The sequence below is a fragment of the Bos javanicus genome, chromosome 3 (assembly GCF_032452875.1).
Source record: "Bos javanicus breed banteng chromosome 3, ARS-OSU_banteng_1.0, whole genome shotgun sequence".
Taxonomy (NCBI): domain Eukaryota; kingdom Metazoa; phylum Chordata; class Mammalia; order Artiodactyla; family Bovidae; genus Bos; species Bos javanicus.
In genome coordinates this window covers 20,321,013-20,343,791 of record NC_083870.1, presented here as the reverse complement: position 1 = coordinate 20,343,791, position 22,779 = coordinate 20,321,013, and the positions used below count along the sequence as shown (strand labels likewise).

The window sequence follows — 22,779 nt, the reverse complement described above, 5'->3', positions numbered from 1 at the left end:
GTAGTAAAGGTAACTATAGGGTGGTAGGAGAACAGATTGAATAGGTACTTGAGCTAATTTGGGAGTGGGGATCGGGCATATGGAGAAAATTTTTCCCAAAAGGAGCTAAACTCTGAAGTTGCAGTAATTAGCTAAATGAAAGCTCTTATTCTCATTCTCAAGCATGGGAATAAAAGTGAGCATGGCAAAATTGGTGGGCCTGAAAGTTGTTTCTTATAGGTGAGCATTTATGAGGAAGTGGTAAGTAAAACTGGAGAGGGCGTCAAGAACATGGTCCTGAAAGGTGTATGTTTATTCTAAGGTCTTTGAATTTTACCCTGAAAGCAGTGGGAAACAATTGTAGCATTTTAATTTTGCTAGTGATGTGATCAGGTTTGCATTTTAGAATCAAGATAGCAGAATGGAGAATAGGAGACTATTAGAGCCAGGGAGGGAGAAGGCAGTGGCACCCCACTCTAGTACTCTTGCCTGGAAAATCCCATGGACGGAGGAGCCTGGTAGGCTGCAGTCCATGGGGTCGCTAAGAGTCGAACATGACTAAGCGACTTCACTGTTCACTTTTATGCATTGGAGAAGGAAATGGTAACCCACTCCAGTGTTCTTGCCTGGAGAATCCCAAGGACAGGGGAGCCTGGTGGGCTGCCGTCTGGGATCTCACAGAGTCAGACACGACTGAAGGAAGCGACTTAGCAGCAGCAGCAGCAGCAGCAGACCCAGGGAGACAAGTGAGTAGGTTATTTAAATAATCTGGATTGACTTATATGGAAACACTTAAACCTTTAAACGATATTTTCAGAAAGATTTTACTTGGAAACTGAGAGCTACAACATGTATATGCGCACACACAGTTAAAATTTCACAAAATAAAACTTGTTCTTGTTATATGCAATACACTGGGAGATTTTCTTTTATATTATTTCATTTCCTATACTTTTTCTTATTTTTAAGATGAATATTTATTTATTTAGACTTTTTTTCTTTTTTTTGTTTTGCTGTGCTTGGTCTTTGTTGCCGTGTGCAGGCTTCTCATTGCAGTGGCTTCCCTTGTTGCAGAGCATGGGCTCTAGAGCCACGGTCTCAGTAGTTGTGATACACAGGCTTAGTTGCCCCATGGCACGTGGAATCTTCCCGCCTCGGGGATCAAACCCATGTCCCCTGCAGGACTAGCAGGAAACAATAGTAAGATTCCCTTCCCTAAGATCTTTATGCCATTGTTAACTTTTTACTTATGTATATTTTATATAATTTTTATTATTTTTCTTAAACAGTCAGTAGACTTTTAAATTAAGGGGAAAATAGTCCTCTGTATTTACCATTTCTGGTATTTTTCATTCCTTTTTGCAAATCCATATTTCCATCTAAGATCATTTTCCTTCAGCCTAAAGTCTAACATTTCTTGTAGTGCAGAACTGTTGGTGATGAACTTCTCAGTTTTTAATCTTAAAAATGTCTTTATTTTACATTCTTGAGAAATATTTTCACTGGATAAAGAATTCTAAATTGGCATTTTTTTTTCTTTCATTACCAAAAAACATTCCTTTACCTGTCTTCCCTTGTTGTAATGAGAAGTCAGCTGTGCCTAGATTTCTTCTTTGTAGTTATCCTGCTGCAGAGGGATAAAGAGGGTTCACTGAGTGTTTTGCATCTGTGGTTTGATACTGTTAATCAATTTTAGAACCTATACAACTATTATCTTTTAAAATATTTCTTCTTTTTCATTTCTCTTCCTTCTGGGACTCCAGTTATACATACCATGTGTTCTTAGATTTCTGCTCTTTCATTCCTTTTTCTCACTGGACTAATTTTTGGGTACTTAGTATTTGTTGTTGTTTAGTTGCCAAGTTGTATCCAACTCTTTGAGATCCCATGGACTGTGGCCCCCTAGGCTCCTCTGTCCATGGGATTTCCCCAGCAAGATTACTAGAGTGGGTTACCATTTCCTTCTCCAGGGGATCTTCCCAACCCAGGAGTTGAACCCACGTCTGCTGCATTGGCAAGTGGATTCTTCACTGCTGAGCCACCAGGGAAGCACTTGTCTTCAAATATTCTTTATTCCACTGAGTGAAGTCTGCTGTATTTTTCAGTTCTAGAATTTTCATTTGATTCTTTCTTAGAGTTGCTTTTCTTTGTTGAGTTTTCCAGTCTAGTCATCTGTTCTACATCTTTTCCTAAAAATTTTTCAATGGATTTGTAATTACTGTCTTAAAAACCTTATGTATGTATTCTAGTATCTGGGTCATCTCTAGGTATACTATTGACTGTTTTATGATTTGTGTGTGCGTGTATACTTTAATCATATCTATATGTTGTCTCTTTGCATGTCTAAGAATTTATTTTTTAGGAGACATTTTGAGTGATACTTGTGGAAGCTCTGAATTGTGTCATTTTCCTTTAACAAATGTTTTTGGGTTTTTTTTTTCCTGGCAATTAGTTAAATTATCTGTGGATTACTATGATGTAAAGGCTTTGGTTTTAGGCTTTCTTAGGATGAGTTTATTTGGACATAGTCCTTAGTCTTAGAACATGGTCCTTACTCCTAATCCATGGCCTTTGTGGCATTTTAATAAGAAGTAAAGGTGTTTACTAAGCCTCTCTAACTTATTGCATGAACTCTTAACTCTGCCTGGCACTGGGCACTGCTGAAATCTCTGCTCACATCTTTAACTTCATAGTTTCCTTGGAGATATCATCAAAGGAGCTATATCCACCATCCAGATTTATGTTTTTATTGTTATATATTTTAATTATACACACAGATTTTACAGTTGTTTCATCTCATCAACATTTATTTAGTGTTTAAACTTTTTTATTGTACTGCATTTAGTTGCTGTTAGTATTTTCTCTTTATCTTTGGTCTTCAGTAGTTAAAACAGTGATCTGCCTAGGTGTGGTCTTCATTCATCTGATTTAGGGTTTGCAGAACCTTGAATCAGTGGTGTATTAATTTACTAGGACTGCTGTAACAAAGTATCTGAGAGTGGATAGCTCAAACCTACATTAATTTATTGTCTTATACTTCTGGAGACTGTAAGCCCAAAATCAAGGTGTTATTAGCAGTGTTAATTCTTTCGGAGGGCTGTGAGGGAACGTTCTCTTCCTGGCTTCTCTATTTAACTTGTAGAGGGTTGTTTCCTCCTTATGTCTCTTCACATGGCCTCTTTGTTTCTAAATTTTCACTTTTAATTAAGACTACCTGTCATACTGCTCTAAGGCCCATCCTGATGACTTCCTTTTAACTTGATTACCTTTAAAAACTCTTATCTCCAAATAAGGTCATAGTCTGAAGTATAGGGTTAGGACTTCAGTATACAATTATGAGGGGATATAATTCAACCTTTAACAAGTGCCTTAATGTTTTTCATAAATTTGGGGGTGTTTTCTTGTCAAATACAGTCTCTATTACATTATATCGCCTCTCTTCTTGGAACTCTGTTAATTTGTATATTAGATCTCATCAGTGTTCCAAATGTCTTTTTATGTTCCTCTCTGTATTTTCCATTCTTTCCCTTCAGTGCTTCTCTTCTAGATATTTTCTACTAACCAGGCTTCTAATGCATTAATTCTTTCTTCTGCTGAATTTTACCTATTATTTAACCCATTGGTTAATTTAGTTGGCTTATTTTTCAGTTTTAGAATTGCCTTTTTTTTTTTTCCCCAGAAAGGATTCTGTTTTTATGGTGAAATTCTGTTAACCTATTTTAATTTTTTCCTCTCATTTTTTTTCAGTCTTTATTTTGTAAAACTCTCAAACTTTAATATCTTAAGTACATTATGAAGACCTTTTTGGGGGGAATCATTTGAAAATAAGTTGCAGACACCCCATTACCCCCAAATATTTTCATGTGTGTTTTCCTCCAAGGTAATTTTCTCTTTCATAACCATAAGAAATTTAATACATTGATGTACTATTATGAAGATTACAAATCAAATAGTTTGTCCAGTGTCTCCTAATTTGGATTTATATGATGTTTCTTTGTGATCAAATGGAGGTTATCTGTCTTTAGTAAGAATATCATAGAAGTGATTGTGTTCTTCTCATTTCATCCTTTCAGTTAGCATACAAGTTTGATTTGTTTTACTACCTGTAACATTCCCTTTGATATCTTAATAAGATATTAATAAGTGGCATCTTCTCAGCTTGTCCACTGAAAAGTTTTCACTTGGTAATTGCTGTGGATTGAATTGTGTACCCCCACAACGATAATGATGAAGCCCTAACCTTTGGTACATATGAAAATGACCTTGCTTGGAAATAGGGACTTTATGGATGTGATCAAGTTAAGGGGAGGTCATTAGAATAAGCCTCAATCCAGTGTCACTGGAGTCCTTATAAGAAGAGGGAAATTTGGATGCACAGGAAGAATGTCGTGTGACAACCAAGACAGATATTGTAGTGATGCATCTGACAAACCAAGGAATGCTAAGGGTTGATGGCCACCACCAGAAGCTAGGAAGAGGCAAAGAATTCTGCCCAGTCTCAGAGGGATCATAGCCCTACTTGTACCTTGATTTTGGACTTCTAGCCTCCAGAATGTGAAAGTGAAAGTGTTAGTCACTTATTCATGTCCAACTCTTTTCAATCCCATGGATTATAGCCTGCCAGGCTCCTCTGTCCATGCAATTCTCCAGGCAAGAATACAGAAGTGAATTGCCGTTCCCTTCTCTGGGGGATCTTTCTGACCAAGGGATCAAGTCCAGGTTTGCTGCATTGCTGGCAGATTCTTTACAATCTGAGCCACCAGGGAAGCTACTCACTACATTCATTGCTAACTACTAATTCATTACAAAATAATTATTTTGATGCTCAAATTATTCCACGTGGCCAGCGGGAGCTCCTTTCAAGCTGCTTTTTGTGTTCTTTTGACATGTCCCCGTTGTTTTTTGTGTTTCCTTACTTTGGGAGCAAGGTATTCCAAGTTCATATTGCACTTTTCTGTCCAGCCTTGGAATCAGTCATTTCTCCAAGGAGTCTTGGTTCCTTTTAGTAAAAAACCGTATTTGGAAACTGCGATCTGAATACTAGGTGTATTTATTCCTATTGGGATATCACTGCTGCCAGACCATATCAGTGTACAGAGCTAGGAAATATATGCATACATACTTAACCTATATACTCACATTCACATCTGTATATATTTCTGTATCTGTCGATGCATGTTAGAAACCATGCGTTCACACTGTTGTCTCCAGTCCCAATCCAACGCTACAAGGTTCATTCTAGTTTTCTTCCTTTCCATATTTGTAATTGCTTTTTCTAAAAATGCAAAATCTTGCTCCCCGTATCTTCAACATAATTGCTTATTTGATCATTGCCCATGTGTATAACCAATTTTCCAGCACTTCCAATCCTCCATCACCTCTCTAGGCTTTCTTTTTTTAAAAAAAAAATGTTTATTTTAGGCTGTGTTGGGCATTTGTTGCTGTGCGGGCTTTTCTCCAGTTGCAACAAGCAGGGCTCCTCTTCAGTTGTTGTGCACAACTCCTCGTGGTTGTGGCTTCTTCTCCAGAGCATGGGCACGGGAGCATGTGGGCTTCAGTAGTTGCAATGCGTGGGCTGAAGAATTGCAGCTCGTGCACCTCAGGGCTTAGTTGCTCTGTGGCGTATATCCTGAACCTGTGTATCCTGCGTTAGCAGGGGGACTGAAGCACCAGGGAAGCCCTATAGGCTTTCTTTTTATCTTGCTTAGGCTTCAAGTTCCCATGCAGTGCCTTCCTCCCATGCAGTCATTTTCCTTACTCCATTTTGGCTCCATTACCTAACCTAGGCACCCTTAAGCTCTTGCTCTGATGAATTTTGGACTGAATTGTTCAAGATGATATTTTTCTGTGTCTTCTTGAACGTGTAAATGATAGCTATTTGGATTTTGTCAGATGATTCCAATATTGAATATACTTGTTTTGAGTATGTTCATAGTGTCTGTTTTTTCTTTTAGGTCATTTGGTCCTATCTGTTGGCATGCTGGCTGATTTTTTCTTGAATACTGAGCATTGTATATAAATATATTTCTATAGAGTGTCGGTGATTTGTTTTCCTTCAGAAAGGATTCACCCTTTGTTTTGCTAGGCGATATTGTGAGAGGTAATCATATTAATCAAGTATGATTAATTATTTGGCTGAATAATCACGCTTCAGGCTGAATTGCAGTTTGGGGAAGCCTTTGATTTTGTCTTGTTCATCCAGCTTCTGGATCACAGATTTTTCCCACCAAGAGCCTGGGCTGATCACTAGGCCCCTTCCTTCATTGTGTGATTTGAACTCTAATCCTTGTCTCTTCTGTACCACGAGACTGTGTTTAACTGCACTTTACTTTTCAGAAATTTTATGCTTAATTCAGCAAATAATGTGTTTTTTTTTTTTAATTCAAGTACAGTTGATGTTTTGTTAGTTTCAGGTATATAGCATAGTGATTCAGTTACATATATACATGTATTTGTTCTCTTTTAGATTCTTTTCCCTGTATAGGTTATTACAGAATATTGAGTAGAGTTCCCGTGTACTATCCAATAGGTCCTTGCTGGTTATCTGTCAGCAAATATCTTGAAGGAAAAACAGTAGCATATTGTTAAGCCAGTTCTGTCCTTTCTCTTTCATCAGAATTTTGGCCTTTCTAATTTTTTTTAATGTTTCTATAGGCCAGCAAGACTGTTAAAAGTTCTGCATTTTTCTTTATATTATTTAGTAGTAACTCTCTGCCTTTTCCTTTTGCCTAAATTGTCAGATTTTTGCTTAGCTCCCCCATATCAGCAGAACTCTAAGAAAAAGACAGCTGCAGTATGTCAGCTTGACTTTACTCATGGTTTCCCCCTGCTGGAGAATTGCCACCTGGGTTTTGGTTGCCTTGGCTCTCTACAGTACATTCAAATGCGTGTGTGTGTGTGTGTGTGTGTGCTTGTGAAAGTGTATAGATAGGTATATGTATATATCTGGTTTTTCTAGTTGTTCTTGATGAGAGTGTTGCTTTGCTACAAAGTACTCAATTATATCCAGAAGCAAAAGCTCAATTATAGTATTTTATTTTCTACCCCCCACCACCCGTTATTTTGTTTGTTTGTTTTGCCCCACCACATGGCATGTGGAATCATACTTCCCCAACCAGGGATTGAACTTGTGCCCCCGGAATTGGAAGCATGAATTCTTAACCACTGTACTGCCAGGGAAGTCCCCCACCCCATTTTAAAAATAATGCTCCTTGCTCAACCAACTGAAATGATTCCATGATCTAATAGTCCAAGACCCTTAACCAAAAGGAAAAAGACACAGAGCTTCAAGACAATGGCAGTTGAGATAATCAGATGACTAGTAGGATTTAAGCCAGGTGATCAAGGTTAACAACAACAGTGGTACATCATATTGATTGTATGTACCTTTGAAGTGATGTGATGACAGTTACACTTTACCTCTGTGGTCTTCCTCCCCACAACCCATAACCCCAGTCGAATCATGAGAAGAACAGTAAACAAAGCTCAGTTAAGAGACCATCTACAAAATACCTGACCAGTATTCTTCAAAACTGTCAGGTTCATCAAAAACATGAAAGGAACATCTAGCAAACTATCACAAACAAGAGAAACCTAGGAAATTTGACTACTAAATTACAGGATCCTGGAACAGAAAAAGAACATTAGATAAAAACTGAGGAAATATTCATAAAGTATGGACTTTAGTTAATAATAATAAAGATCAAAATTGGTTTATTAATTGTAACAAATGTATCATACTAAAGTGTCAATAATAGGGAAAATTGGGAACTTCCCTGGTGGTCCAGTAGTTTGAAATGTGCTTCCACTCAGAGGGCATGGGTTCGATCCTTGGTCAGAGAACTAGGATCCCACATGCTGTGCATATGGCCAAAAAAAGGGGGGAAATTGGGTGTAAGATATATGGGAACTCTCTATTTTATCTTCACAGTAATTTTGTACACCTAAAACTTTTAAAAAATAAACAAGTTTATTTTTTTTTAAGTCAATAGTGTTTGACCTCTCAAACGGCTTTATTTATGAATATAATTTTTGTCTTCTTGGTCATTGTTGTATCTCCAGTACCTAGAAGGTTGGCCAGCACATTTAGGCTCTTGATAAATATTGGTTGCCTGGAGGGATAGAAGAGAGCAAGGGAGGGTGAATTACAGATAACTTGTAAGTTTCTGCCTTGGGTAACTGTGGATGGTAATAATGACTTAGGAAATACAAGAAGCAGAGATTGGAAACTGTTCCATGCTTGACAGATGATATGTTCTTGTTTTATACCAGTGATACAGTTAATAATAATGAAGAAATCTGATCAAGTCAGAATGGTAGCTTCTTGGTTACTTCTCAGAGGAGTAAACTCTTTTTTTCTCTTTTAGGCATATAAAACCTTTGCTAATCGAGTGAACAATTTAAAGAAAAAGCTGGATCAATTGAAGTCAACCCTTCCTGATCCTGAGGAATCACCAGTCCCTTCCCCAAGCGTGGATGCTCCCTCCCCGACTGGCTCTGAGTCCCCTTTCCAAGGAATGGGAGGTGAGGAGTCCCAGTCACCAAATGCAGAGAGTGAGAAATCTGCCACACCTGAGCCTGCGACAGATAATCGTGACGTGGAAGATATGGACCTCTCAGATGTGGAAGACGATGGGTCAAAAATCATTGGTACGCCCTGTGTGATTAGTAGACCACTTGCTCCTTGTCTGTTTTGCTTTCCCCACCAATAAATCTGTCACTGGCAGGTATTAGAAAGGTAGTTCAATCCTTATAAAATTAGAGCACCAAGGTGGTAGTATTGTCTCTAGAGCAGTGGTTCAGGTTTGGTATGCCATGTAGATTAAGAATCTGTGCTATTCAGAGAATTCTTTGGTGGTGCAGTGGTTAGGAATCTGCGCTTCTGCTCCCGGGGGCCCAAGGTCCAAAAAGCCACATAGTGTGGCAGAAACAACATACACACTGGATTCTAGAAACTGAGGACCATAAAAAAGAGTGAAAATATCTAATTAATAATTGTTTTACTAAACCAAAAATATTTGGGGTGTATTGAGTAAATAAAATATATTATTAAAATTAACTTTACCTGTGGGTTTTTTGTTTTTTGTTTTGCTATGGTTACTAGCAAATTTATACTTATATACGTGTCTTGAATTGTATTTCTGTTGAACACGCACTGCTCTAGAGGGAGGGCCGCTTATGCTGAAATTCCTTGTTCTCTGTCACTCTTGACCTTGAAGATTCCAAGATTCTCATTTTGTTAACCACACTTTGACAATTAACACAGTTAACCTGGATGGGTGAATTGTTTCTCTGGCATCCCCAGCTTTTATAACTATTTTTATTAGGCAGTTTGACCTAGGTTGAATTTGATGCACTATCCATATATACATTGCCTTTAAAGTATTAAGAGTCTTATTGCAGGAGGTATAACATTGTATTAGTGTCTGATTTTACCCCCAGTAGACCAATTTCGGGAAGCCAAAGGAAAGTAAGTACACTAACGTATGTACAGAGTTTCTGTCTCTTAGGAAGCTCCCAGGTTAACGGCACAGAAAAGACAGGACAGTTTATGACATAAACATTACTGAAAAAACACAAATGTGTACCAAATAATAACATGCTTCCAGAAATGTACAAATTCAGTACACAGATACTAATATGGAAGAAATCATTAAAAAGTAAAATGAAAGAAGCTTTAGAGGGACTTCCATGGTGGTCCAGTAGTTAAGAATTTGCCTTGCCATTCAAGGGATGTATGTTCGATTCCTGGTCAGGGAAGCAAGATCCCACATGTCTCAGGACGTAAGCCCACATGTCACAACTAAGACCCAACACAGCCAAATAAATAAATTAAAAAAAAAAAAAACACATGCATTTGGGAAATTCAGTTTAAGCAGATACTAAAGGTGGGAAGGTTCATGAGTTATTAAGAGTATGGCTTTAAAAAAAAATCATGAATGATTTTTCTCTAATAAATCATAATACATTTTAGGAAATATTAGGACATGTGATTCTGCATTGGAAGCAGAGTCTGGAAAGCAGTAGGATGCAATATCATCTCTTCTTTTTTTTTAAACAGTAGAGGACAGGAAGGAAAAACCTGTGGAGAAGTCAACTGTATCCACTGCTGTACCTACAAAGCCAACAGAAAGTATCTCAAAAGCCTCTTCGTGTACTCCAGCACCTGTGACCATGACAGCAACGCCACCTCTTCCAAAGCCTGTGAACACATCCCTTCTCTCCCCTACTCCAGCATTGGCTTTGCCAAACCTAGCTAATGTGGATCTGGCAAAGATCAGTTCCATCCTTAGCAGCCTGACATCAGTCATGAAAAATACTGGTAAGTAGGCCTAGTAAAGAAAATAAAAAGCTTATTTCTATCTTTCGAATTGAACCATCAATCTGAGTTTTGTTTTTGTTTTCTAATTAAAAGTAGTTTTTTAATTATAAAGTAAAAATACAATACATGGTCACTATAGAAAAATTAGAAAATAAAAGAATATTCATAGTCTGCCACCCCAAAGGAACTCATTTCTGTTTATTAACCTTTCAAGTATGTGTGTGTGTGTGCATATATATGTGTGTTTGGGGAAGTAAAATATTTGCATTAATTTTTCTGTCAATAATTGAAGCATTGGGAGGGGAAATAGTTGAAGTGCATTGCATGTACAGTTGGTTCTCCATATTCATGAGGTCTGCAGTTGCAGGTTCCACATCCATGGATTTAGCCAACCATGGATTGAAAATATTTGGGGGGAAATTTTTTTCAGAAAGTTGAAAAAAACAAAACATGAACTTGCCTTGCCCTGGCAATTACTTACATAGCATTTACATTGTAATGTGTATTTTAACTAAATCTAGAGATGATTTAAAGTATATGGAAGATGAGGAGTTCTCTGGCAGTCCTGCTTAGGACTAGGTACTTTCACTTTCATGGCCCAGGTTCAGTCCCTAATCAGGGAACTAAGATCCAGCAGGCAGTGTGGCGTGGTAAGTATATGCACACATAGGTACTGTATATAGAAGGATGCGCATAGGTTATATGCAAATACTGTGCCATTTTATAAGGGAGTTGAGCATCCGCAGATTCTGGTATATTCAGGGGTCCTGAAACCAGCTGCCCATTGATACTGAGGGACAACTGTACTGTTTTGAAATCAGCTACTAAAAATTTAACTCCGTATCATGAACATTTTTGTAAGTCATTAAATATTCATCTACATCATCTGATAGCTATACAGCATTCAGTAGTTTATATAAGCCTTTATTATTAGACCATCTAGTGTGTTTGCAGTTTTTCACTATTGTAAAGAATACTTAATGAACAACCTTGATGCTAAAAATGTATGCACAACCCTTCTTAAAAGGAATTTTAAATAGGACTTTTTTTTTTAATGGAAATCTTAATAAAAATTTACAGAGTAGAGCCCTTGTATATACTTATCACTCATTTTCAACAGTATAAACACATGGCCAATCTTGTTTCTGCTGTGTCCTCTCCAATCCTGATTATTTTGAAGAAAAGCCCAATTATTTAATTTCTTCATAAATAATTAAATATTTATTTCTAGAAGATAAAGACTCAAAAAAATCAGCATGTAAGTTTTTAAGTTTTTTATAACTAAAACAATCTCCAAAAGATGTACTATTTTGTGTACCAACTATATGAAAGTTCCCATTGTTTCTCAGTCTTTCCAACACAATTTAGTTTTGCTTTATACTTTGTCAAATTCAGTCTTAGAAAAAATTGTTTGTTGGAATCTGCATTCCTTTCATTAAATATGTAAAATTTTCTTTCATTTATCAGTAATTTTTTCTTTACTAAATACCTGTTTATATTAAAAAATAAAAATGACTTTCTATTTATATACCTTTTTTTCTGTTAAAAATTAACCCAGTGTTTCAAAACATAAAAATGTAAAGATTGCTTGAATGAAAAGTCCATGTAAAAGGAAATAACTTATTTATCTCAGAATTATTCAGTGACCAAGTCTGATCATAATTAACCAGCAGTATTTATTGAGCACTTACAGAAGTCTGATGTGTAGGTTTCATTTGGTAGAGAAAAAAGAAATCAGTTTTCCAATCTCTTTCTCCTGGGGCTCTGAAAGCTAGTAAATACATATGAACAAAAACTTGATATTTGTCTAATTTAATGGTGTTCCAAGTAGACGGGAGCAAGTCTTGGTTTTCAGAGTTTTTCTTTCTATATGCAATGGACAACTAGTGGATCATGCACAGAAGAATTCCTATGAGACATATCAGACTCAATTCAGTGACTGGAAAGTGTCATGCATTTAAAGGTCATTTTGAATTGCGTATTCTTGAGTTGATCTTTCTGCCACCAGGGGTCAGTCCTGCATCAAGACCTTCTCCAGGAACTCCTACAAGCCCGAGCAGCCTCACCAGTGGCCTGAAAACACCTGCACCTGCCACAACAACATCTCACAACCCTCTGGCAAATATCCTCTCGAAGGTGGAGATCACCCCAGAGAGCATTTTGTCTGCTCTTTCCAAAACCCAGACACAGTCAGCCCCTGCACTGCAAGGTAAACTGACATGTGCCAGAGGGATTTGAACTGTGAATGTTTGTCTCTGGCTTAATCCTGGGTACCATTTCTGAGAAATCTAAAGCCATGAAATATATAATACAGTTAATTCATTATTCTCTTTATCATATATGACCTGTCATTTATAGAATTTTGAAATGTCAAGGAAGAGACTTTAAATATGCTCTAGTCTAATCCCCTCTTTGGGTGAGGAAATTTAGGCTCAGTGAGGTGATGTGACCAGGTTAAGATCACACATCGGCCTTTTTAGTGAGCTGAGACTAAAAGCCAGATTTCTTGACTGGAGTCCAGTATTCTTTCACTTATTTATCCCATACTCTTAGTATACATGAGTAAGTGTTGAATTGTACATATTTTAATGTAATTGAAACTAAAAACAATAAAAAAGATCAGTCTGCTATCAGAAATCTTAGAAGACATGATTATCTCCTTTTTTATGTCCAAATGGCCTCTATAGATATCATACCTTTTTCTGTTTTCTGACTACCTGTGAAAGTGTTAGTTGCTCAGTCATGTCCAACTCTTTGCAACCCCATGGACTGTAGCCCACTAGGCTCTTCCTTCCATGGGATCTCCCAGGCAAGAATACTGGAATGGGTTGTCATTCCCTTCTCCCAGGGGTCTTTCCAAACCAGGGATCAAACTCAAGTCTCCTGCATTGCAGGCAGATTCCCACCAGGGAAACCTACCTATTATCTTTTACCTTGTTTGAATCTCTCTATTCAGCTTTGCTAATTATGTTTTGTGCCTAAAACTGTCTGCTGCTTTTTTTTTTTTGCTTCTAACATTTTTTCTTAAAGCTTACCTTGCTCTTTGTTCTCAGATCCTTCAAATACCAACCTGAGTATAATTATGCAGTGAATTACAGCTTCAATATAGTAATTTACTCTGCATCAGTAGTTCTTAACTAGAAGTCTCCAGGGGACATTTGGCTGCGTCTGAAAACATTTTTGTTTGTCACAGCTGGGGTTGAGGTGGGGAGCCACTCCATTTGATGGGTAGAAGCCAGGGATGCTACTTAATCCCTGCATAGGAGAACCCCAACAACAAAGTATACAACCCAGAATGTCAGTGGTGCTGAGATCCCACTTAAAATGAATAGAGAGCAGCAGTACAGGTATTTCTTCATTTTCTTATTTCCTATACTTCTATAAGTGGATCCGCCAAGCACTGTATTATAGTGAGCTTTGTCTTACAATATAAGAGAATTTTGTTACACATGACTAAATACTACTAAATAATAATCCACACCTCTACATATTGGCACCAGCAAAAGAATTAATACTACAGTGCAACTCACACTACTAATTTCAGGGATAAGTAGTTTGAGAGATTGGCATGTTGATGATTTCTCCTTTCTAGTTTCTCTTCTATTATCATTCTGTAATTATATTAAAAACCATGAACTCACTTGTATTTTAACTTCTTATGTAGATATAATACATAGATCTTAAGAAGCTTTTTCTTTAAGCAGATTGTTAAAACAATATCATGTAGACCTTCTAATCAGGCAAAATTTGAACAGAACTAGGTGTGTTGTGACAGAATAAAAAGTGGGACTCTCAGAAAAAAAACTTTGTGGAGTAACAGGGCAGTTCACCACCTTTGAGTTCCTCATGGAAAGTGGAATTCTCCTTACCTTTTAAAAGGACTATGTCTGACAACTTAAATAGATACCTTTCTTCAACAACCATAGAGGAAATCTCTTAGAACTTTGCTCTCAATGTCTCACCTACAGCCCTTAATGGTATTTTCAGCACAAAAGAATGACTTCAGTGGGCAGACACTATAGTGTATATAAATAAAGTAATATTTAGTGGTAAGAGAGTAATATTTCCCCTATTACCAGAAATCTGAGTAGTATCTATGTTAAGATGATCTCTTGAAGAATTCATTTCACAACATCTGAAAGATATGCTGAAATACCATTTTATAATCATAGGATATTATCACTTTCCAGTGCTTCAAGACTTCTGATTTTGGTAAAAGCAATTGCTGTTAAGAATTAAATCAAACTATTAAAAAGAGGAAAATTGTACAGCCAGGGAGATTACTTAAAATTAAATACAGATATTTTTTCAGGAGGATAGCAATGAAAATAAACTGTTTTAATTGTTTGGATTTTTCAAATATTGCATAACAATAAAAGCCATGCATCATTGTTTAGAAGTCAGTGGCATTTGAAAATGCTGCAAAGATGGAACAACCTTAAAAATTTTAAGACCTTAACTCTCTTAGCAAATAAGGATAAAAATTGAAATTTTAAAGAAACAATAATTGAAATATCAAATGAAATATTATTTTTTTTCATATATCATTATGAAGGAACAGTTTTAGTATATGACTGAAAGCTATTAATTCAGGTGAAGTGTATGTAAAATTTTCGTTTGTGATCAGAAATCGAGTAAATTTTCCAAAATATGATTGGATTTTAAATAAAGAACCTTCTGTTATTTCTTTATCAAATATTTTTTCAAGAAATTTTCTACAGGAGCAGTTTGCTTTGGTGGACTTCAGCCTGCCTTTGCCCCCAAAGAATTCTTTCTTGGTGCTCTGAGAATGTTTTGTCTGTCAGCGAGTAGAGGTGGATCTCATCAGTGTCAACATGTATAGACCAATAATCCTTGAATTTTCCAAGCTATAAGAAGGGGATTGGTGTGTCGTCTTGTCAAAGGATCAGTGTCCCCAAAGGTCTAATTCTATAAGCTTTATGGTGTATATTTATTAGTGCTACATTCTACAACTAAAAATTTCACAACCGAAGCCTTGTTTCCCCAAATATAACACCAATCCAGCAAGATATGCTTCTTAAAAAAAGCATCACAGGTCACATAAGTCCCTGCAATTTGCATGTCGTTCTCTCTGTCCTAAGAATAACTGTACATTAACTTATTAGAGACAGTTGCGGAAGTTGGAAAGGAAAGATAGGGCAGAATATCTGTTTGCGTTTAGAGAAACAATTCTGCAGACCAAACATTAAGAAATACTGGCTTAAAGTGTTATTTTACAGATAATTATGCCCCCTTTCTTTTCCTGTTTTGTCTTGTTTAAACTCTGAGTGATTCTGACACTAAAATCTCCCTCTTCCTGTTGCCTTTTATTTTTGCCATGTTGGCCTTGTTTCATGGCTACTAGAAATATTTCAGTAATTTGCTCTCCTTATATTGATAAATCAGACCAGTGTTTTCTGTGACATTTAGCCATTACTTGTTTGTTCTGAATCCCTTTGATCTCATATTTTAATGTCTGTCTAGTTCCCACTGGAATGAATATCTGATTAGCCTACATTGTTTTCATTGGAAAGTAGGGAGTTGTTGTTCTTAACTTCTCTAATCTTTGTTTCTACAGGCCTGTCATCTTTACTTCAGAGTGTTACTGGGAACCCAGTTCCATCCAGCGAAGCTACACCCCAGAGCACTTCAGCTTCCCCTGCTAACACCACAGTCTCTAGCATAAAAGGAAGAAACCTGCCCTCCAATACCCAGTCCTTTATTCCCAAAAGCTTCAACTACTCTCCTAATTCCTCAACTTCTGAAGTCTCGTCAACTTCAGCCAGCAAGGCCTCCATTGGGCAAAGCCCAGGGCTCCCAAGCACTACTTTCAAGCTGCCCTCCAACACTTTGGGGTTCACAGGTAACCACAGTGCTAGCCCTGCTGCACCGCCTACTGAAGTTGCCATGTGCCAATCCTCAGAGGCCTCCAAGCCAAAGCTGGAGTCAGAGTCCACCTCCCCAAGCCTGGAAATGAAGATCCACAACTTCTTAAAAGGTAATCCTGGTTTCAGTGGCTTAAACTTAAACATCCCAATCCTGAGCAGTTTGGGATCCAGTGCTCCAGCAGAAAGCCATCCATCAGACTTCCAGCGTGGCCCTACTAGCACGTCAGTTGACAACATTGATGGAACCCCGGTACGGGATGAACGGAGTGGGACACCCACTCAGGATGAGATGATGGACAAGCCCACGTCCAGCAGTGTGGATACCATGTCCCTGCTTTCTAAGATCATTAGCCCTGGGTCCTCAACACCCAGCAGTACAAGATCACCACCCCCTGGGAGAGAGGAAAGCTTCCCCCGAGAGCTCTCCAGTTCTGTGTCTACGTTTCGGCCCTTTGGCTTGGGCAGTGACTCCCCCTATAAGCAGCCTTCCGATGGAATGGAGAGACCGTCTTCTCTGATGGACTCTTCACAGGAGAAGTTCTATCCAGATACTTCTTTCCAGGAAGATGAAGATTACCGAGATTTCGAGTATTCAGGGCCTCCACCATCTGCCATGATGAACCTAGAGAAGAAACCAGCCAAGTCTATCCTGAAATCAAGCAAGCTTTCTGATACCACTGAGTACCAGCCAATCCTGTCCAGTTACAGCCACAGGGGTCAAGAATTTGGGGTAAAGTCTGCCTTCCCTGCATCTGTGCGGGCCCTCCTGGACTCTAGTGAGAACTGTGGCCGGCTTTCGTCTCCCCCTGGACTGTTCAGTGCCTTCGGCGTCAGAGGGAATGAAGCGGGGTCTGACCGGTCACCATCGCCGAGTAAGAATGATTCATTTTTCACCCCTGACTCCAACCACAATAGCTTGTCTCAGTCTGCCACGGGGCATCTCACTTTGCCACAGAAGCAGTACCCAGACTCTCCTCACCCAGTCCCACATCGGTCCCTTTTCTCTCCGCAGAACACCCTTGCTGCTCCCACGGGCCACCCACCCACGTCAGGCGTGGAGAAAGTCCTGGCCTCTACCATTTCCACCACGTCGACGATTGAGTTTAAGAATATGCTTAAGAATGCCTCACGAAAGCCCTCAGATGATAAACATTTTGGCCAGGCCCCCAACAAGGGCACTTCAAGTGATGGTGTCAGCCTGTCAAACCTCGCCCAGCTGAGCTTGACGGCCGCCGATCAGCAGCAACAAGAAGAGCACTATCGCATAGAGACTCGAGTCTCCTCCTCCTGCTTAGACTTGCCTGACAGTACCGAAGAGAAGGGGGCCCCTATAGAAACCTTGGGTTATCATAATGCATCCAATAGGAGGATGTCAGGGGAGCCGATACAGACTGTAGAGTCCATCCGAGTCCCTGGGAAGGGAAATAGAGGACATGGGCGTGAGGCTTCAAGGGTGGGTTGGTTTGATCTGAGCACCTCAGGAGGCTCCTTTGACAATGGCCCCTCAAGTGCCTCTGAGTTGGCATCCCTTGGGGGTGGGGGCAGCGGAGGCCTCACTGGCTTTAAAACAGCACCATACAAAGAACGAGCACCCCAATTTCAGGAAAGTGTCGGCAGCTTCCGTTCCAACAGTTTCAACTCAACATTTGAGCATCATCTCCCCCCATCCCCCTTGGATCATGGGACACCCTTCCAGAGAGAGCCAGTGGGGCCATCATCTGCCCCACCTGCCCCTCCTAAGGATCATGGTGGTATCTTCTCTCGAGATGCACCTACTCATCTACCCTCTGTGGATCTTTCGAACCCCTTCACAAAGGAGGCAGCCCTGACCCACGCTGCCCCACCTCCTGGGGAGCACGGTGGAGTTCCTTTCCCCACCCCACCCCCTCCTCCGCCCCCCGGGGAACATAGCAGCAGTGGCGGGAGTGGCGTCCCTTTTTCTGCTCCTCCTCCTCCTCCACCTCCTGGTGACCATTCTGGGGTTGTACCCTTCCCAACCCCACCACTGGCAGAGCACGGAGTGGCGGGGGCCGTGGCAGTATTTCCCAAGGACCATAGTTCCCTCCTTCAGGGGACCCTGGCTGATCATTTCGGGGTGCTCCCAGGACCCAGGGACCATGGGGGCCCCACCCAGCGGGACCTCAACGGCCCCGGCCTTAGCCGTGTGCGCGAGAGCCTGAGCCTGCCTTCCCATTCTTTGGAGCACTTGGGCCCAGCCCATGGAGGAGGAGGTGGGGGAGGCAGCAACAGCAGCAGTGGCCCCCCCTTGGGTCCCTCACACAGAGACGCCATCAACCGGAGTGGTATGATCTTGCGGAGTCCCCGGCCAGACTTCCGGCCTAGGGAGCCTTTTCTCAGCAGAGACCCTTTCCACAGTTTAAAGAGACCCAGGCCACCTTTTGCTAGGGGCCCTCCGTTCTTTGCACCAAAACGCCCATTCTTCCCTCCCAGGTACTGATGGAAACTAAGGGAAAGGCATTTGAACAGTAGAGAGCATTGGAAGTAGGAGTTTGGTTTATTATCATTGTTTTTATTTGTTCTCCCTCCTTTGATCTATTTTTTTCTTTCTTTTTTTATTATGACAAAGGACCTCCCTTCCAAATTAAAAAGTTATATATGCTTACATTTCACTATTCCATCCAGTCCTCCCTCCCACTGCACTTATACCTACCTTTTCCAAGATGTTTGTACTTTAAGGGGGTGGGGGGCAAAGAAACACAACTAAAGCCACTTCATTTGGCTGGGGGTTTGAAGGGTGGGGAGGAAGACAAATCTTATTTTATCCCATCTATTGAGTATTACTACATTTGAAATAAAACTTCCATCAGTACAGATAATACCATGTGCAATGTTGGGATGTTATTTGGGGCTTGGCTTATCAAGTAGTCAATGGAGGGATTCTTGTCCCCTTCTCTGTCCAGCTCAGTCACCTGCTGTAACCAGTGTGGCTGTCTTCCCTGTGTGCTCTGTGGCCTGCTGACAGCCAAGAGATGTTGCAGGGGAGGAAATGTGGGGGACCTTGGACCTGTCAAGTTATTTGGGGGCTTTCTTTTGTTTTAAAAGGCATATTGAAGTTGAGTTCTTGACCTTTCTCCCAAAGTCTAAGCCCTTGTTTTTTAATTCAGCCTCTTCTGAGGTTCTATCAGGCAACAACTTTGAGGAAATACAGACCTCATTTTATCCTAGTAAAGAATTTTCCTCCTTTGAGTAGAAGAAAGGGGGCCAGGTATATTAAAATTAAAGAATAAGTAACTGCAATACAGAGAGTGAGAGAAAGGAGCCATTGATGGTATGATCTGACTTGGCCATCTGTCATAAACATATTTCTGAGGTGGTTTCACATATCTGGAATCAAGCTCTTGCTTCCTGCTTTTTTTTTCCCTTGACTTTTTCTCCCTCAGTTTTCTCGTCTACATTTCTAGTCTAGCCGGAAAGTCACTGTAGTTGACAGTAGATACAGAGGTGCAACTGAAACATTCTCCCAGTTTTTTTTTTAAGTAGACATTTTTACCATGGTGCCTCCCTAATGTGACATTTGTTGGTAGTTGTCACCAAAAGTTAACTATGGGGAAAGAGAAATATTTGTCTTTATCTTTCTTTTACCCTTGACCTAGTCCTGTATTCACCCCTCCTCTTGGTATTCTGAAGGAGGAAGTTCAGTAGCATCTTTCTTTATACCTCTTTAGCTCTGTCTTAGTGACAAATGGATGTTATACATATCCTTGCAGACAAATATGAGGACCTGATTAGTTTAAATTTACCCCACTCTGTGGATAGCAACCTGTCACATTTCAAGGCTCAAACCTTATCCTCATCTCCCACTCTCAATAGAAAATGTTTATGCCCTTAGTCATTTTACATGAAAAAAAAAAAGTGTTTTTTTTTTCTCCCTGAACTGAAAAGCTCCTTATTTGTATTTCTACAGCTAGTACTGGGAAAAGACAATCACTGCGCTTTGAGTGTTTAGGGACACTGAAAAGCAAATGTTGCTTTACTACATTTTTTTATTTAGTGTCTTACCCTAAAGTACACACTGGTAGTCTCCAGCCAGATGAGTAAAAGACTATAAAAGGAAATCCTAGCAAGTTTCATATTTTCTTCCAAGTTAGTGTAGAAGTAACTAGGAAGTGTGGGGATTGCTTTGGATTCCCCCGGTGAAGTTTTACAGATGGGAGACCGTGGGCAATATAGTGACAGAAGATGATTCTTTGCCTCAGAATAAGCTTGCTTTGCAGGTAAAAGAGCAGCTCAAACCAGGTGTGCATCATAGTTTGGGTGTTTTTGTGTAATTTATTCCATGTTACTTGTTTGGTTTCTGTGGTTTTCTGTGGTTAGGATCTTGCAAGTCCTCCATCTTCCTAATGCATTTCTGGTCTTAAGCCAGCTGTTCTTTCTTTGACCTTCTCAAGCCTCTCTGCCCTGTAGCTCTCCCTGCATAAAAACGCATGATACCACAACATTTAAGTGGGATGAGATATATAGTGTAGCAAAGCAAGGAAACAATACAGTTATACTGAGTCCTAAAACATTTGTTTAGAGAAAAGTATAAAAGAGTGTGAGGGTGGGGTGGGGGGAGGTAAAGGGAGAAAGTTTTAACTCAAAACTGAAATAGGTTTTTTTTCTTTTGCAGAAAATTAAGTGGGATGTTTTTCATTCTAGAATAAAAGAATGTGAATTCTTTCTGCTGCTCTCGATTAATCTAAAAGTAGCGTTTACTTGAAAAGGCTCTCTGACCATTTGATTTTATCAGAAAATGGGGGGTTGGTCAGCAAAGTGGTTTCCTGAATGTTGGGGCAGATTAATTGTCCTCAGAAGCATGATAGCTAGTACATGAAAGGGAAGACCTTGTACAGTTATAAAAGATGGACTTTAAGGGTTGGGTTTCTGTGGAGTGTGTTTTGTTTTTTTAAGCCACAAAATCCATTTGTTTCAGGATGGAAATGAGGATTTGTATGTAACTGTCAGCTGTTTGTTAACTTGAAGGACATCTGCCTACAGCAGTCAGTGAAGACAACGATGTGTGTATATATATGTGATATAGTGAAATAAGATAATTCTGGTATTCATAACATGAAACAAAGGGGTTTTATTCTTTCTGTGTCTGTGATTTAAAACTCCGTGCCCATGCTCTGACTTTTGTATTTCAACCTCAGAACAAGATTTTTAAAAAAGCATAGTATAGTGTGTCTTGGCAAGGACATGATTCAGTATGCAAACAGATAATGCGAAGTTGTTACTAAGGTTCTTGGTGCTCACTGTAAAATCACAGACAGAGAATCAGTGGGTACGGCATGAGTACACTGGTACCACTTAAAATTCAGTGATCCAATATCAGAAATTGAGTCCTTAAATATTCTGTAAAAGTTTACCCTTCAGTCAGCTTAGATTCAACCTCTGTCCCTGCTCCCATTTGCCCTCCCAAATTCTGTTGAGAATAAATAGAATTTGGTTTATTTCCAGGGAGGGTAAAATGATAAGAGAATAGGCCTTTCATCCTTTCCAGTCCCAGGAATACAATGTATGTGATGTATATGGTACAGCAAACCTATCTAGATAATGTGAATATGCTAAAACTCCTAATTGCAGAATATTCACTATCAGTGGTTCATGCAGAAGTAAGCTTCAGCTGTTACTGTTTTGAAGCCGCTGTAAATTACTGCTTTTTCTCCTTTTTGCCTCCCCTCCTTCCCCTCCTTTTTTTGAATGGGCTGGGGTGCCTGTTAAGATTTAAATTAGATATGTTGGATTGATATTCTCACGTGTTCAGTGTGGAAAACAAAATAAGTACATGCTTTAGAGGCAACAACAATGAAATCCTTTTGAAATGTGTATTAATATCATTTAATAAAATAACTAGTTCTAAAGGTTTGACATTTTTCTTTGAGATTTGGGGCTTTGACCAAGGGCCCCTGGCTTCTCTGGTGAATGCAAATAGGAAGGAACTTCTCCAGAAGCTGAAACTGCTGCTTTGAGGAACAGGCCTGTTGTTGGAAAGACCTAAGTTTTCTCCAGCAAAGACCCTACATGACTGTCCAGGGCTGAAGGTGAAACCAGCTACAGGATTGCAGGAAGAAAAGCCTGAATATCTCTCTGAAGATACAGTTGTATTTGCTTTTGGTCTAAACGTGCAAGGAGGGTAGAGGGGCTGGTGTGTGTGCACCTGCACAGGTCTGAGGCAAACACACGCCCAAGACCCCCCATCTCAAGCCTGCCTTGCGACTGCTTGCGCTTTCCTCTCTTCCAGCCATTCCTTTTTTTTAAAATCTCTTTGCCCCCATATTATGTTTTTGTTTTCCTGTTTAATAAAGTATGGTTTCCTTTGTTGTGTGGTTGACTTTTCCCCTCTCTGATCTTGTCCAGCTGTCCGCTTTGACTTCTGCAGTCAATGTCACTGAAGGCATTCTGAGCTTCTTAAGATCTTTATGGCCTTGTGGGTTTTGTTTGGTCCTTTATGGCAGTTCAATTTTGGAAAGGGACAATGGGTGGGGCAAGATCAAGATGTTCAGGAAGTGCTTGGTAATGAAGTGGGTATACCGTATGGATAATAATTTTGTACGTCTTACCAAAAAATTGTATGGTTGTGAGCAAAAA

The 22,779-nt window shown here is 39.5% G+C and overlaps 1 protein-coding gene across 10 annotated transcripts in view; it reads left to right on the top strand.

The window, feature by feature from the left end:
* The window catches only part of RPRD2 (regulation of nuclear pre-mRNA domain containing 2), a 99,163-nt gene that overhangs the window by 72,922 nt on the left and 3,462 nt on the right, over nt 1-22,779 (top strand). For 2 of the 10 annotated variants that reach the window (XM_061407748.1, XM_061407742.1), the window contains 5 exons: nt 8,346-8,628; nt 10,040-10,300; nt 12,309-12,509; nt 15,879-17,060; nt 17,201-17,377. In XM_061407748.1, coding sequence (XP_061263732.1) covers nt 8,346-8,628; nt 10,040-10,300; nt 12,309-12,509; nt 15,879-17,060; nt 17,201-17,289 — 2,016 coding nt within the window. In that variant the 3' untranslated portion in view covers nt 17,290-17,377. Of the gene's footprint in view, nt 1-8,345; nt 8,629-10,039; nt 10,301-12,308; nt 12,510-15,878; nt 22,510-22,779 lie in introns of those variants that run through there. The other 8 variants (XM_061407712.1, XM_061407722.1, XM_061407737.1 and 5 more) reach the window with 6 other exon arrangements.